Source organism: Tiliqua scincoides, chromosome 4 (assembly GCF_035046505.1).
Source record: "Tiliqua scincoides isolate rTilSci1 chromosome 4, rTilSci1.hap2, whole genome shotgun sequence".
NCBI classification, from domain to species: Eukaryota; Metazoa; Chordata; class Lepidosauria; order Squamata; family Scincidae; genus Tiliqua; species Tiliqua scincoides.
In genome coordinates this window covers 175,461,800-175,477,984 of record NC_089824.1, presented here as the reverse complement: position 1 = coordinate 175,477,984, position 16,185 = coordinate 175,461,800, and the positions used below count along the sequence as shown (strand labels likewise).

At 44.3% G+C, this 16,185-nt stretch overlaps 1 protein-coding gene and 1 pseudogene across 1 annotated transcript; one reads left to right on the top strand and one right to left on the bottom strand.

The window, feature by feature from the left end:
* Window positions 1-6,977: 6,977 nt before the first annotated feature.
* On the top strand, window positions 6,978-14,666 carry GOLT1A (golgi transport 1A). The gene is made up of 5 exons (XM_066626370.1): window positions 6,978-7,002; window positions 8,227-8,318; window positions 9,548-9,726; window positions 11,244-11,307; window positions 14,628-14,666. The coding sequence occupies exons 1-5, from the start codon at window positions 6,978-6,980 to the stop codon at window positions 14,664-14,666; spliced, it is 399 nt and encodes a 132-aa protein (XP_066482467.1).
* LOC136650091 (5S ribosomal RNA) lies at window positions 10,709-10,823 on the bottom strand (annotated as a pseudogene).
* Window positions 14,667-16,185: the final 1,519 nt, after the last annotated feature.

The following is a 16,185-nucleotide window of genomic DNA, read 5'->3' as shown; positions in this document are numbered from 1 at the left end:
ATGCTAACATGACTGTCAAGGCTCTCCACTTTTCAGCTTGATTCTTGATTGGTCCTCACCTAGGGCCAATCTGGCTCAGTATTTGGGATACATGGTAAAATTAAAGGGCCAAAAAAGATGTGACAGTGGTGGGCCCATCACTTTAAATACAGGTTCACTCTAGTCTTTATAAGTGACAGCCTGATTTATAGAGCAAAAGTGGGTTGTGAATGAAGAGTGCTGAGTTCACACTATGTCGTCGTCCCCACACACACACACACACACACACACACACACACACACACACACACACACACACACACACACACACACACACACACACAAGCCTTTCCTTCAGGTGCTTTTGTTCCAGGAAGACTCCATTCCAAAATCATAGACCAACTGAGAGAAAAGTGATGGAGGAGAATAGTTTGCAGGGTGGGAAGCTGGGTGGAAGGAAAGCAGTCAGCAGTCCTCACCACATGTATCCTTTAGCATCCTTTAATTGGACAGGCATGGAAACACATTCACACCCCCATGCACGTTGTGCATAGGAAATTAGGGGAAATACACAGCTGAAGAATTGTCTAGCCGTCATGTCTCACTTGACCCAGAGATTAAAGCTCTGCCTACAAAATGAAAAAGAACAAGTACAGAATCTCCACGTGGGGAGACTTCCAAGGGAAAGAGTGAAAAATCCATTTTCACCAAGATTTGGTTTATTACTTTATGCACTTCTTCTTATTCAAGGGTGTGCCTGTGAGACGAGGCTGACTCATCAGAGGCTCTGCATGCCAAGCAGACCAATTCCATTCCTGGTGTTGAACCCTTCTAGCCCGCATGCAAGGTAGACTGGGGAACTGCGGAGCGAGCGGAAATGGGGAAAATATTGGATAGACCCTCATGCAACATGGTACCTTTTTAGTCAGGTTCTGTTTCCTGCATGTTCCTTTTAGCACCAAAGTACCAGCAGGAGACCCTCCCATGCAGTTACTTCAGATAACGTCCTTCAGTAGACATTGACAGGAACGATAGTTTCTCAGCACCTTCCTCACATAATACAGTGGAGAATTGTTGGCAGTCTGCCTTTAACTCAGACATTTTCCCACCTTCCTGTCCAACACAGACTAGGAATACTTTTTGAAAAACAAAAGGACACCCTTTGGGCAATAGTCAGAACACTCCAGGAATCCTAGCTTTAGTTCCTTGTTTAGTTTCTCCTTCAGCAATACAAGTGACATTCCAGGATAACAATAATAAAACTTCTTTGTTCTTCTCTTGAAGTAGTTTGTGTTAGCTTATAAAAGCTGTCCCTTCATGATCCTTTACATGCCTTAATATATGTTTTATGGAAATTATATTATACAGTGATATGTGCGCTTATATATCTTTTGATTTTTTTTTTCCTCACCGTTGTGTTGTTTTGTGCAATCTTTTTCTCTCTGTGTGCGCAGGGCCACTGAAGCCAGTCCTGTCACGGAGTGACTGAAGTGGAGTTACTCTGGGGCAGGTTATTCAGAATAATTTAAAAAATAAAAAGAAGAATATTTAAATAAATAAATATATATATATATATATATTTTCTGCTTTTATCGGAAGCAAATTTATTTAAAAAAATAAAGAAAAGCTATCGGTTTAAAGCAATGATATGTTTATTTCCCTGTTGTTGGGCACGACAGTGCTTTTGTGTGTGAAGGCCCAGGCCTCAACGGTGGTGTCTTTTGGCATAGATCATGCGAAACTAGTGAAGCAAAGGCTGCAATCCTATATGTACGTTCTTGAGAACAAGCCCCGTTGAATACAATGGGACTTACTTCTGCATAGACATGCATAGGATTGTTCTGTACATTAATTCAAGCCTGTTGAGGCTCTGGCCTGGAAGGTACAATGTAGGACAAAGTGTATAGAACGGTAGCATATCAGGGACGGTAAAGATTGTCATGCTGGTAAACAGCTACCCCACTGGGACCCTTGCAATAGAGGTGGCTTTCTAATGTCAGTGCCACTTTTTTTACCTCCCTTTTGTTCATGTGAATGTGTTTTGGTGTGACTAGCAGAGAGGTTCCCCTGCCAAGCAGCTGGGCTTGTCTCTCTCCCTCTCTTTCTTCCAATCTGTCATTATCACTCTCTCCCAGTTACTAACTGTCCTTTCCGCCACACGCCCTACACTGTTGGGGAGAAGTGCGCCTTTGAAATGGTATTTGCATTGGTTTTTCCTTGCTGCCAAGGCATCCTTGAGAGATTCCAAATGGTGGTAACACAGTAGAGAGGGGGCATGAGAGCTGAAGAGAGGCCTGAGTTAGCCTCCTGAAGGATCGTTGGCTTAGGCTTGGGCCTCTCTGCCCAGATGTCACTGAGAGGCCTCCTAATTCTACCTCTTTTGAGGACCCTGATGTTGTGGTCCTACTTGTGTGCATGTCTGAGAGATGTGGAGATCACCTTGAATGGGTACAGTGTGTTAGTGGAACCTTTCTTCCAGTGTTCATTACAGGGAGTAAAGCAAGGACTATACCATTTTGGGGAGCCTCTGCACTTTTTTTAGTCAAGAAAGTGCTGGAGCCCAGTCACTGCTACCCTTCCTTCAGTAATTCTAGCATTTCTCTCTGCCACTGAAGAAGCTTGAAATACATAGCATGAAGAATAACAAGGAATGTTCTCCATCACCTCTCACCAATCCTCTGCTCAATTACTAGCTAGGTAGAATCTGTGACCAATTATTACTGCTGCCACTTTAAGGATTTTGCGGTTACACGCTATACAAGCTCTCCACAGAGTGCATTTAGGATCACCGTTTTGCCGTCTTGTGGAACATGTTTTTAAAACTATTTTAATCTAAAGGTTTTTTTCCCTCTTAATAACACCTTCATATGCCAGCAGCACCTGTAACCAAGAAAAAAAGAACTGCATTATATATGCACATATCTGGAGCAAAATATTTGCTAGTGTTAGGCAGATTTAAAAACTATTAAAGAAGCAATGTGATGTTGATGTCTTTCTTTTGTATAAAAGTGACCTTAGATTATGACAATTTAAAATTAGCAGAGTCTGTGATTAAAAAAACCATACATTGGCGGCTTGGGGTTCTTCACACCAAACCAAGGGGTAATCTTTCCAGTAATTAAATCTGCAGTGGCTTGCTTATTATTCCCTCCCAGCAGCATTTGTTCTAGATGTAGCTACTTTAAAAGGTCAAAATCTCACATAAGGAAAAAAATAAAAAAAAAAAACCAAAAAAAAATGCATTTGTACCTTGCAAGTTTGTATAAAGCAAATAAATAAAAATTGATGGTTTGTAAAGAAATGGCGTGCTCCTCTCGTTCTTCTGAATTTGCATGTAGGATTGCCAGGGCTGATGCATCCCCCAACCCTTAGATTTAGAGGGGAGGCCTGGTGATGTCACAACCGACCAACCCTTGAAAAATGGAAAGGGCAGAACCTCCTAGCAAGGTGGAGTTCAGTGATGTCTGTTCTTCACAGAAAAAAAGCACAAAGCTGGGAGAAATGGTCATTTTTAGCAAACCAGCAAATATGTGATGTGTTTATAAGTTGCATGAAAGGTAAAAGATGTGACAAAAAATGTGCTCTTTTAGATCTGTCCTCCCTTCCTTTCCCCTCTGCTGCTACACATGGGGGCATATTTGGGGTAATGGGCTAGTCAGCAGACCATTCTGGCCCAATCTTGCACAGAGATCCACCAAGAGCAGTTTGGAAAGTTGCAGTCTCAAGGCAATTAGAGCTACAGGACCCGAGAAAGCTCTAATGGAGCACGTTGATACAATGGAGTCCTGGGTCCAACTGAGTCCATTTATGTGCTCAGGCCCTGACTACTCCTCTTAGACCCCATGTCAGTGCTGCAAGTGGGGATCCTTAAGGGGGCAGCATCCAGGCCTGGAACCCAGTGCACTCCAACACCTCTTGCCTGGCTCTGGGAGTCTGAGTTCCTGGGCCTTCTGGGATCAGAGATCTTACCAGTTCTCCCTCTGAACCTTGGCTGTACCTCAAAGTTGCAGCTATGATGAGGGAACTTACAGCCCGATCCTATGCGTGCCTACTCAGAAGTAAGTCCCATTAGAATCAATGGGGCTTACTCCCAGGAAAGTATAGATAGGATTGGGCTATTAATCTCTTATCCTATTTGCCATTGGCCTGATGGTATTTTCTGATCCATCATATTCTATACCAGTTTCATGCATCTGATGCTACAATAATCTATCTCTAGTAGGCCAGAGAACGTTTGGTCTTTTTATTACAAGACAGATTGCATTTTAGAATTCAGACTACTTCAAGCTGATAAAACATGTATAAATAGCCCATGTGTTGAGATGAACCTGCCTGGGGTGACCAAGTTATGTGGAACAAGGAAGGATAGTGGGCTTATGTGTTAAACATGAGGACGATTCTTTTGTTTAGGGTTAATGCCCCCTTATTTACTATATGAATGGATTCTTAGTAGAAGCCTGAGCCTCTGTTCAAAACTGAAGTCCATTCTGCAAGTATAGTTAAAATACATGACTTTCTCTTAACTTATGGTGCACAAGGATGGTTATCTCAGAACCACAAGCAACTTATCTTTGAGCTCTTCAACTCAGTGAAATAAGGGCTCAGCCCAAACTGAGTAAAACTGGAGGTGGAATGGAGAGACCTGTACAGAGATTCATATTTCATCCCCTTGCCAATAAGAAGCCAATGCATCTCTGTCATATGAGATTGTGGGTTAGCTGCATCTGCAACAGATGCCTTCAGGTATTCATTCAAGGGATGTCCTTGTGTGCCATTATTCAAAGATAATGACCACATTTCCCCACTGCCAAGGAAAGTGAACGTCATATGTTGAATTAAATGTGCAAGTTTGACTCAAAGATTCTGGCAAACAACAAGGCAGATAATTAATAATATTTTGGGGTTTGAATTGGAATATGAACCAAGGAAGATCTTATTAGATTTGAAGGATGTAGTGCTAGAGGTAGATCTAAAAATGACTGTGACGTTATCATCACTTGTAAAAATTTGTTTTGCAGCACAGTGGAAAAAACCCCCACGTTCTAGCAGTGACATGTTGATTAAAGAAAGTCTGAGACACAATCACATTAATTCAGTTAATCTATGCGGTTCATATGTATAGATCAAAGTCTTTTTTAATTGATTTACTGGAAGATGGTATTTATTATATAGTAGAATGACCATCTTGAGGCTTCTGTTGAGGCTTTTTTCATACTTAACTCCATTGTAACAGTAACAACGTATTATTTTCTTTTGAAAAATAAAAACCTTGATCCAATTAAAAAAAATTTGACAAACTTCAAAGGAAACAACCAAAGTAACTGGGTCATCATAACATGAAAATAAAATTTGTTTTTCAAATGTACTGAATGATTAGTTTGCAACAAACAGCCCCCTGCCTGAGTGTCCTTGCTATCTTCTAGGCACCAATAAGCAATATATTTTTGCCATATAGAAAAGTGTGGTGTGATTCAGACATTGATAGTGCAGATGTCCCTGGTCATTTAATTAGTCTTTTACAGTGGAATTTTTCTGCTGGCCTCTTACGTGAGACCTGGGTATGCATTCTTTGTACAGGAATAGGGGTGGCGTCAGAGATTGGCATTGGCTAGGTCAAGCATTAGCTGAGAGCCCACGCCCATCAGAAGGCCCACATGGCCAGGCTGACTCCTGAACCTCAGTAACATTGGCAGAAGTAGCACCTACTGTGCCATCAGAGCATAGGTAGGGATATCATTGAGTACCCAGTGCTGTACTTTGCCCCAGGACCTCCAGCAAACTGTCACTATACAGGAAAATGTCTCCGCACTGGAGAAGGGAATTTTGCCAAGAGTGCATCTGAGGTAGGAGGTTTTCTTTGGCTAATGGATGATGATCCAGCTGGCAGAATAAGAGACAAGACCTTTTTGGTAGTGATCCCACTTGGGCGGAACGCCCTTCCCAGGCAGACTTGTACAGCTTCCACATTCAAGTATAGGAAGAAGCTAAAAACATTTTTATTTGGCAAGGTCTTCTCAATTCTGTAATTGTTTATTGAAGTTGTGGCCAAATCCTATCCAACTCCCTGCATGACAATGTAACAGTGTGGCTTCTGCAGCATCCCATAGGGGAGTTTTGGCTGCTGGAGGTCTCCTCGGGGCAAGGGGACGTTTATCCCCTTGACCCGGATAAACCCCAGCAACCTCTAGGGGTCAACTATGGGTCAACCAAGTGGCCCAGGAAGGGGGCCGGAATTTGGTGTGTGCTATTGCTGTCGCCAATCCTGCCCACCTCCCAGGCCTGATCTGCCCTCCTCCCAGGGCTGGCCTTAGGAGCCGTGAGGCCCAATCGGCAACCTTTTTGGTGAGGCTGCACGTTCACAACCAAGATTTGGAGAATCTTCGAGATAGAAATAAAATTTATTATAGACATTATATTTCTTTGATAGAATGGAAAGCAATCAAAATGTACACTTAAAAAGTGCATGTGAGTTAATAGACCAAATTCATCTAAGAACATTTTAATATAAAATTGCATACAGGACTAATTGCCCTAGCATGGGGGGACCTTAGGTATGGGGCCCAGTTGGGAGAAATTGGTCCAATTGGCTTAAAGCCGGCCCTGCCTCCTCCCCACCCCTCATTGCACTTTCTGTTCCCAGCAGCAGTCCCTTGCAGTTTGGTCTAGAGAGTAAACCTTTCCCTCTCGTTCAACACAGCAACAGGCACTGTTCTCCATATATGTCAGCTTCACATTTCAGATCCAGGAAGACAGGAAGCACAAGATACACATCTACGATGGCACTCCCCTGTTTGGAGAGAATTCATAATGACCGGCTGGAACCTTAAGAGACACCTGCACTACGGAGAGGTTAATTATTTGCAGGGTGACGTATGAAAGGCAAAGGCCTTTCCAAGGTTCACCAGCTACAGAGCATGTGGAAGTATCCGCGTCCTCCTCACCCCCCCCATCCTGGCAGACACATGAACACCTAGATCTTTCTGCCTACAGCAGTTCAGATGATGGAAATCACAGAACTCCAGAGTGAGTATGAACATATTCCCTGTCTGGGAACATGAGTTACTTATTGTTGTATCTGTAGTGTAATTGGCTATCATCAGGTCTTCTCTTTTGGTTATGTCACCATTGCTGGCACTGTTTAAAACTGATGATTAGCGAGTATGCCCTTCAGGAGGGAACTCAGAGAACTAATGTCTTTGCCTGTGCTCCCAGAAGCCAGTGGTTTTTTGTATCATTTCTAGGCGTTTGTGAGCTCCTGATAGTATTGGTTATTCAACAGGTGGTGTGCTCCTGCGAAAAGCCACCAGGGAGTGCTGTATGTTCACACCTGAGATAGCAAGGGTTACATTGCTAGAGCTGTAGGGATGGGGCCTATATCACATGAGTGTCTGGACACCCCTTCACTCTCTGCCTATGCATCACCGAGAGGAATCTTTCCTAGAGTGCACTGCAGAGGGAACATGACGTGGCAGGAAGGAGAGAGAAAAAGAAAGGAACCTTGCAAGCAAAATAGGCATTCAACATACTGATATTTGATATGACAGGCAGTTTTTGACACCCAGGGCAGCATCTTTAGCCTTTCTCAGCTCCTCTGCCTCCAGCTCCTCAGTGGTCTCTGGTTATAACTTATATTGGTAACTTTGGGTGTCACCAAATGCCCACTAAAAAAAAAATCTGTTGGTTTTGATTCTGTTGGGGTGTGGAGGATGCATCATGCCAGAATTAGCAATTCAATCTGACCCACAATGGATTTGCACTCAGTGGTTGGTTCTGAAGATGACCTGTGTGGTATTCCTTGTATGATGATACAGACCCTCTCTGGTTGAAGGTTAGTAGAGAGGAGCTGTTGTGAAAGGAAAAGGCCCTGCCCTAACTTCCATTCTCCAAGCTCAGGTCCCAGTGTTCTGGTGTCTGCAGGCCCACCCATTCCATAGCTGAAGGAATTGAAATGTGGGCAATGGAAACATGACCTTTCATACATTCTATGGAAGACAATCTACTCTGCATCATTTGATGGGCAGAATGAAATAAGGGGTAAATGCATTTGCTATCATGCCTGTTTCCATTGTACAAAATACCTTGTAGGGACTGTGAAGCTCATGCCATACATACCAGAAGCCTCTGTGTCCTCTACTATGTTATAATATTTAGCAGTTGAACTTAGTCCCAAGTGAGTCCTGTTTGTCCTCATTAGAATACCCCATCAGACAATTGCAGTTCTGATAACACTGATGTAATCTATTACAGGGATTGGTGTGGGACTCGTGGGCTTTGGGGTGTTTTTCCTCCTTTTCGGAGTGCTGTTGTACATGGATTCAGTGCTTCTGGCCTTTGGAAATGTAAGTTCTTCTAAAGCTCCAGAGATCATTAGAAACTTGTATGTTTGATCATCACATGATAAAATGCTTTCTGAATTGTAGGAAACTGTCTTCTACCAAGCCAGATCAGTGATCCATTTAGCTCGGTTTTATTGACCCCAAGAGGGGCTCTAAGGTTTCAGACCAAAAACTTTCTTTGTCCTACCCAGAGATTGAACCCAGGACCTTTTGGTGGCAAGGCATGTGCTGTACCACTGAACCACAGCCCGTCCTTTGTTAGATCTTAAGGATTACTAAGTCCACTCTACAGAGAATTGACGTGCTTGTGCTTATTCATATGTTATTTATAATAACCACAAAGAAGGTTTGATTTGCATTAGTGGGACTTGCTTCCCAGCAAATGTGTTTTGTATGGGACTCTAAATGGCAAGCTCAGAGCAGGCAGCCCACTGCAGAGTTCAGGACTGTGCACTGTATATATAGTATGATGAAAGAGGAATGGTATGCAATACTACATCAGTTGAGGAAAATAATGGTGCAACAGCATGATGCACAGTTGTGCACATGGTTAGCCACTTCCTAAATTAACAGAGAGATGGCTGAAGAACTCCTGCTACATAAAGTAAATTCAAGACTACAAAACCAATATTCTTCTCCTCTTCCAATGAGAAAAGATGCAGGACTTAAAGATAATCTGGCTTAAAAATCATCTGGTCCAACTCTCTGTGTTGAGGATTTTGCCACAATTTCCCCACAACCCTAAACCGCACTGCTAGTGTAAGATCCAGACCGCTGACACAGCAGCTGCTCCACCTTTCTGCAGGCCACTGATGCCAGGGCAAAGCCCCAGAGGCCATGCGCTGGCAACACCAGCCCACAGAACCTCTGCCATCACCAGTAAGTTGGTGGCAGGGGCGGATCTGGGGGAGAGCAAGCCAGGCCAGGGGCAGGAGGGGTGGATTTTGGCATCAGGCACACATGCCGGATCTTATCCCCTTTCCTGGCCTGGATCTGCCCCCAGAGTCTCCTTAGACATACACTAGCAAAAGAGCTGGTGTACGTCTGAGGAGACTCATTGGGGACCTGGTGGTATGTAAACAAATGCCTTATTTACCTCTCTTGGGCTGTTTGGACCCTGTCTGGCCCATAGCATGTAGCGCACACTCTGCCGGCAGCACTGCACACTGAACTAGCAGGGAATAGGACAGGGCTATTTGACAATACCTGAGAATTGTTGTTCTTCTCCTTAGATCTTGTTCCTGTCTGGCCTGGCTGCTATCATTGGAGTAAGAAGAACTTTTGGTTTCTTCTTCCAGAGGGAAAGACTTAAGGGAACCAGTTTCTTTTTGGGAGGCATAGCCATCATCCTGCTTAGGTGGCCTGTCCTGGGCATGTTGCTGGAGACCTATGGTTTCATTAACCTCTTCAGGTGATTCTTCCATTGACGCTGCAAAGATTCTAAGTCGAACTGTGTAGACACAAATGTCCAGGTCAAGCAGGCCAGGATTGTAGCTAGTTGCATCTGAATCTAGACTTGGATGGCAAACTCTCTTTTAGGGTTCCTGAGATCAGGAGCCTAAAAAGCAAACACCTAGGATGTGTACCAGGTCACATACAGCCAGAGGCTTCATCCTGCCAGCCAGTTGTAGGAACCAAACAATCCTATTCCCAAATATGCCCAGAGAAGACTATGAAGTCTGAACACACTGTGCTAGCTAACTAGGCTAGATCTTACACCCAGTTGCAGAGGTTTCTGGTTCAGATCCCAGTTATTTCTAAATAAACTAAGTATGTCCTCACTTGAAGACATTGCTCTCAGCTGAATGTGTGAACTGGCTCCACAAAATTGTATTGTATTTAGAATTGACATATTGGATTGAATTACAGCACCAACATTTAGGTTCTTTAATCAACCATTTACTATAAAGATGTTGTGGTGACCAATAAGCCCTAAAAAAAATTTTTTAATTAATCTCAGCTTAAGATCTATAGCTATTACAGGTATGCAAGTTAAAACTACAGGTCCAGCCTTGTTATACACAGATTTTTTATACACAGATTTGACTCAACACAAAAGGCCCCTGCAAATGAGAAGGAATCTGCTGATTCCTGGAGAAGGGGAAAAATGCATCCCTTTAAAATCAGTCCTTTAACAATAGCCTCTTTAATGAGAGAGAGAGAGGGCAGCTGGCTGACACTCCACCAATCCTTCTCTCTCCAAGGCGACCCCTCCCTTCCCCCTGAGCACATGAAAGAAAGGTGATCACTTTGCATTGATGAAGGGAGGGGCTGAGTGAAGTTCCTTTGTAAGTGCTTGGGGGACTGATTGATGGATTGTCTTCTTAAAGACTCTTACCTTACATCACAAAGGTCATGGTTGGCAACCTTCAGTCTCGAAAGACTATGGTATAAGCCTACAGCACCTGATATTCCCAGGTGGTCTCCCATCCAAGTACTAACCAGGCCTGACCCTGCTTAGCTTCCAAGATCAGACAAGATCAGGCATGTGCAGGGTAGGCTGTTTTTAAATCACCAGAGCAAAGAAACATTGTTTTTAAAATTGATTTTCTATAGTGTGTTTTTTGCCATCCACTTGAGTGCTTGGAACAGAACCCACGTGAATAATGAGGCTCAACCTGTACTCTCCCTTACTATGCAAAATAGGATGGTCCAGCTCTGTATACCATATTGCTCTCTCTCTCTCTCTCTCTCTCTGACCAGAATAGTTCTGTGTTTAAACACATGGAACAAGGGTCGGCTTTAAAATGTAAATTAATTTTATAACATTGTAAAAATTTATTTCTCTGAAAATGTTTCCAATTGGGCCCTGCAGCTCCTAAGGCTGGCCCTGCATGGAACCAGTACTATCAGTCTAGTTTGGCCTTCCATTTCCTTTCCAAATAGTAATTTCCAACAATGAGTAACAAAACTATTTCTTGTCTTCAGGAATTTTTTCCCAATTGCCTTTGGATTTCTTGGATCTCTGGTGAATATCCCATTTTTGAGCAAGGTAAGGAAAACATTGGTGGCTCATGTTCTTCTAGGGCAGGGGTGTCCAAAGTTTTTGGCAGGAGGGCCACATCATCTCTCTGACACTGTGTCGGGGGCCAGGGAAGAAAAGAATTAATTTACATTTAAAATTTGAATACATTTACATAAGTATACATAAATGAATATATTAAAGATGAACTTATATGAATGAATGAAGGTTTTGCAATAGCTCAAGGCCTATAAAAGGCCCTGCACAAAGCAAGGCTGAGCTTTCCTTTGCTGCCACTACTGCATCACAGATGTGAAACAACAAGCAGTGGAGGGAGCCCTCATCCCACAGCTCACGCGAGAGGTCAAACAGTTGACCTCATGCTGAGAGCGGTTGCATTGGACCAGTGTGGGCTCCAACAAATCTCTGGAGGACCAGAGGCTCATTGGAGACCGGGGGCTCCCTGAGGGCCTCATTGAGAGGCCTCGAGGGCCACATGTGGCCCCAGGGCCGGGGTGTGGGCACCCCTGTTCTAGGGGACAAGAAAGACCCTACGCAGCTTGCTGGGGCCTAGGAAGGTTTGGTGAAATCGATTTATAGTAAACATACAAAGTTGGGTGCTTAGATATTCAACAGTTATCAGCTAAGGGTGAAACTACATATTATAGTAAATGCATAATTTGACCCTGTGTGTGGTGTTTTTTCCTAACCTAAATAGCAGCTTCAGGGGCACCCAATTATGTTCAGGACCATGGAATTGGGGAGCAGACATTTGACACTTTCTTACTGAGGCCCCAACAAAAATCATCCCTCTGAAGCTGCTGTTGGCCTCAGGAATGACATTTCCATTTATTCCAAAAGCTACTCCCATAGCTAATAGCAGTTTTAGCCGTGCAATTCTTGTCAGACCCGTGGCACAGTGAAAAAGAGCTCAACTCCTCCCCACACATCACACCATGGTATCTGTCCTGGTACCCCCTTTTCCTCCTGCCACTGCTTTTTAGCTTAAAAATACAAGCGTACAGGGCCAAACTACACATTTATTGTAATATGTAGTTTGGTCCTAAGAGCCTTTCTGAATAATGTGGTATAGCATCATGACTAAGTGGTCAATCAGTACTGCCGTAGTTCAAATCTCCACCCAGCGGCAAGCTCACTAGTGCCTCAATCCTAAGCCCCTCCCAGCTGAGGCCTCCCTTAGCATTTTGACAGTGGAGGCTGCTGCACAGCTGCTGCAAAGCAGCCTCGACTGATGGGTGCAGCAGGCCGCTGGGGGGGGGGGCACAGCAGCGTCCCGTGCATCAGCAGACCCAGGGACACCCACCAGAGCAGGTAAACTTGTGCAGGGGGTTGGAGGAGAGAACTGATTGAATGGGACAGGGGAAAGGGTGGGAGGACAGAGCAGCAATGGTGGGGAGGAGGGTGACTCAGGCCCAGGAGTGCCTGGTGGCATCACCTGTGTAATCCCAAGCCCCTTCCCAGGTCTTATCCACCTGCATGAAGCAACGTGGACTTTCACCAACAATTGAGCTGGCACAGGTCCAGATTGTTCTATAGCAGCTGCTGGGACTTACCCAAGAAGATCCCCAGAAGCCTAAAATCTCCCATGGGATGCAGTGGAAGCTGCAGCAGTGCCACTGCATTGTCACATCGGGATTTGGTTAGTATTGGGCTGCCCATGACCTTAGGCAAGTTGCTCTGCCTCAGCGCCCCAGCTGCAATATGAGGGTAGTACTTCGGGCCCAATCCTATCAACCTCAGTCCATCCAGCATTATTGTTATTAATAATTATACTGCTTTTCAACAAAATTTCTCATAAGAACATAAGAACAGCCCCACTGGATCAGGCCATAGGCCCATCTAGTCCAGCTTCCTGTATCTCACAACGGCCCACCAAATGCCCCAAGGAGCACACCAGACAACAAGAGACCTGCATCCTGGTGCCCTCCCTTGCATCTGGCATTCTGACATAGCCCATTTCTAAAATCAGGAGGTTGCACATGCACATCATGGCTTGTAATGCGTAATGGAGTTTTCCTCCAGAAACTTGTCCAATCCCCTTTTAAAGGTGTCCAGGCCAGACGCCATCACCACATCCTGTGGCAAGGAGTTCCACAGTTCTCAAAACACATAGCAAAAAAGGAGATGGTTCCCTGCCCGAAAGAGGTTCACAATCTGAAAAAGAGTCACAAAAGGAAACTCCAACAAATGGCTTCTGGGAGAATGGCTCTCCTTGCTGCTAAATATTAGCAGGAGCTCTTCACAATACTAGTAGTTAGAGTTCACAACTATACCATACACACTAGAAATGTGCAGGTGCCCATTTGCTCAGCACCTTGCTGTAGTGGTACTGGGATAACCCTACAACCAAGGCACTAACTGGGGAAAAACATTTAGATTCCCTCACTGAAGAGGCTGCTTTGGAGAATGTCATGTGAACCTTGCACAGGGACTCCATTAATGTGGTGTATGCCTAGCACAAGAAAGCACTGCTCTAGAAAGGCACCAGCAAAGTTCTTAGCTAAGGGGGTAGCAATTGCACCAGGTAACAAGCTTTAAGGGGGCAACAACCTGAGCTTGACACTAGTGGCCAAAATTAGGAAAACCTTGGTATTTTTAAATAATGCCATCATGTTATACACCATTCCACCATTATGTGGAATTTAATGCAACAAACCCATGTTTCTATTCTATCAGAAGTTATAGCCAAATAACCAGAAAATAAAAACACACCTGCATTATGTAACAAAAAGTGGATTTCCATAACTAAAAGCTGACCAGTGAGACTGATTGTTGAGAGAGCAAATTAGGTGTTGTTATGATACAGCAGGGAACCAATATATGAGTCAGATCTCATTTCCATGTATCACAATAGAGTTACCCCTGCTAACAGGGGAAAGAGGCACTTTTTCAAATGGTGCTCCTCTAATATTTAGAAGAGAATAACTGTCTCCCTTCACCCCAGCACAGTGACTCTAGCCAATACAGGGCAGACTTTTTTATTTACTTAATTAAATTTGATTTCATTGTGGAGAGGGGCTACAAAATCTTCTTTGACCCCTGGTAGCAGATGCCTTAGCTATGACACTGGCCAGCATCAAGCAACAGGGGCTACCCAGTTCCATTCAAGCAGACTGAAATTTTCCTGTTGACTTCAACAGAGGGTAGATGGCATCCACTATCTGTTGTGATCTCAGTGGTAAAAGCAAACTTGTTACTAGTGTGTTACTTCTTCCAAATTTGACCGTTTCTCTGATTTTATTTACCCTGTTGTCCTGGTTGTTGTTGCTTTCATCTATTGCACATTTGTGTTGAGAAGAGTTATTGGTAAGAATGACTTCTTGTTACAGCTGTTCCAGAAACTTGGAGATACCAGCTCCATTGTATAGCTTGGATGAGTGGTTTGCAGCCAGAGAGGACATCACCTCCTTCAAGCAAAGAGACAGGCCTGACATCTTCACTGAGCTTTGGATTATACCTTTAAAAACATCTCTGTGGTTGATGCTACTGTGATTGACTCTTTGTGGGAGAGTGAAAGGTTGTTCACAGACTCTTGACTCAGGAGGAATTGCACCAAGGGTTTGACTGTATAAACAACTGAAATTGCACATAAGGTGGGGGCCACATCAACAGGCCCCACATGTTGCTAATTCATATGCCAGCAGCCTCATGCACTTCCATGGGTAGCCACATAGGATGGACACAGGGTGACCAGATACAATGGAGGACAGAGTTGCTGTACCTTTAACCAGTATATAACCAGAAGAGGGCATTTGGGCAGGTGCAGCTTTTTAAACCCTCCCATGTTGAATTGCACCTGCCAAAATTCCCTCTTCTACACAATGTTTAAAGGTGTAGGCACTCTGTCCACCTTGTATCTGATCACCCTCTATGGACAGGGACTGACTGAGTGAATGAGATGTCCCACTAGATCACTAGTGAGATTCTTTTAGACACAAACACAAGATTTAGTACTTGGCTGTCTTGTTCTGAGAAAGAGACATCAGGTTGGGATCTTCCCCTTTCAGGAAGCTGCCATGGAGTGGGTAAGCAAAATACTGTACCCAGATTCTTTCATTTCACTGACATGGTGCACAGGCTGATTTTGTTTGCTTCGTCTACGCTCTGGCCAAACAAGTTCTGTAGCAATGGCATAGCAAGCAGGGGGTGATCTGCCCCAGGTACCAAGCCAGAAGCGGATACTTTGACTGGAGCGCAACTGCACTCACAGTGGTGGCTGGGGCAATTTCTGGTGGCCTCCTCATCTTTGTATTCACCAGACATGAAGAGGAGAAGGCTGTCTGCCTCCAGGGAGAACCTGGAAGTGACATCATGACGTTGCATGATGTCACAATGTTGCCGCCCCGGCAATGGTGCTGTTCTGCAGGTTTTTGAAGCACCGCGAAACCCAGCAAAACGTGTTTACCAGAGAGACAAAGGCCTTGGAAGACTTTGCAAAGATCATGCAGCACACTGGGGTAGAACACTGAGGTGACAGAGCAGAATCTACATCCCCATCAGTTCTCTGATGCAGTGCTTTTCAGCCACTGTGCTGTGGCACATTGGTGTGCCACAAATGTGCTGCGGGAACTTGGGGGAGGGTCATGTATTAGTCGGGCCATTGGGCAATGTGAGCCCCTGGCTGTGTGCCTTGTCAATTGTCAAAAAACCGATGGTGTGTCCTGTCAGTTTTAGTGTCCTCTCAGTGTGCCATGAGATGAAAAAGATTGAAAATTGCTGCAACACAATTAGTTCATCCCACTATTGTGGCATTCTCCCACCTCATTCGCTTGCATGTCTAGATCCAGCCCATGAAACAGTTATGCACCAGAAAATCTGAAACTTTGGAGACTAACAAGGTATTTTTAAAAGCTCCAAATCAAAGGAAGCTTTAGATGCTGGGACACT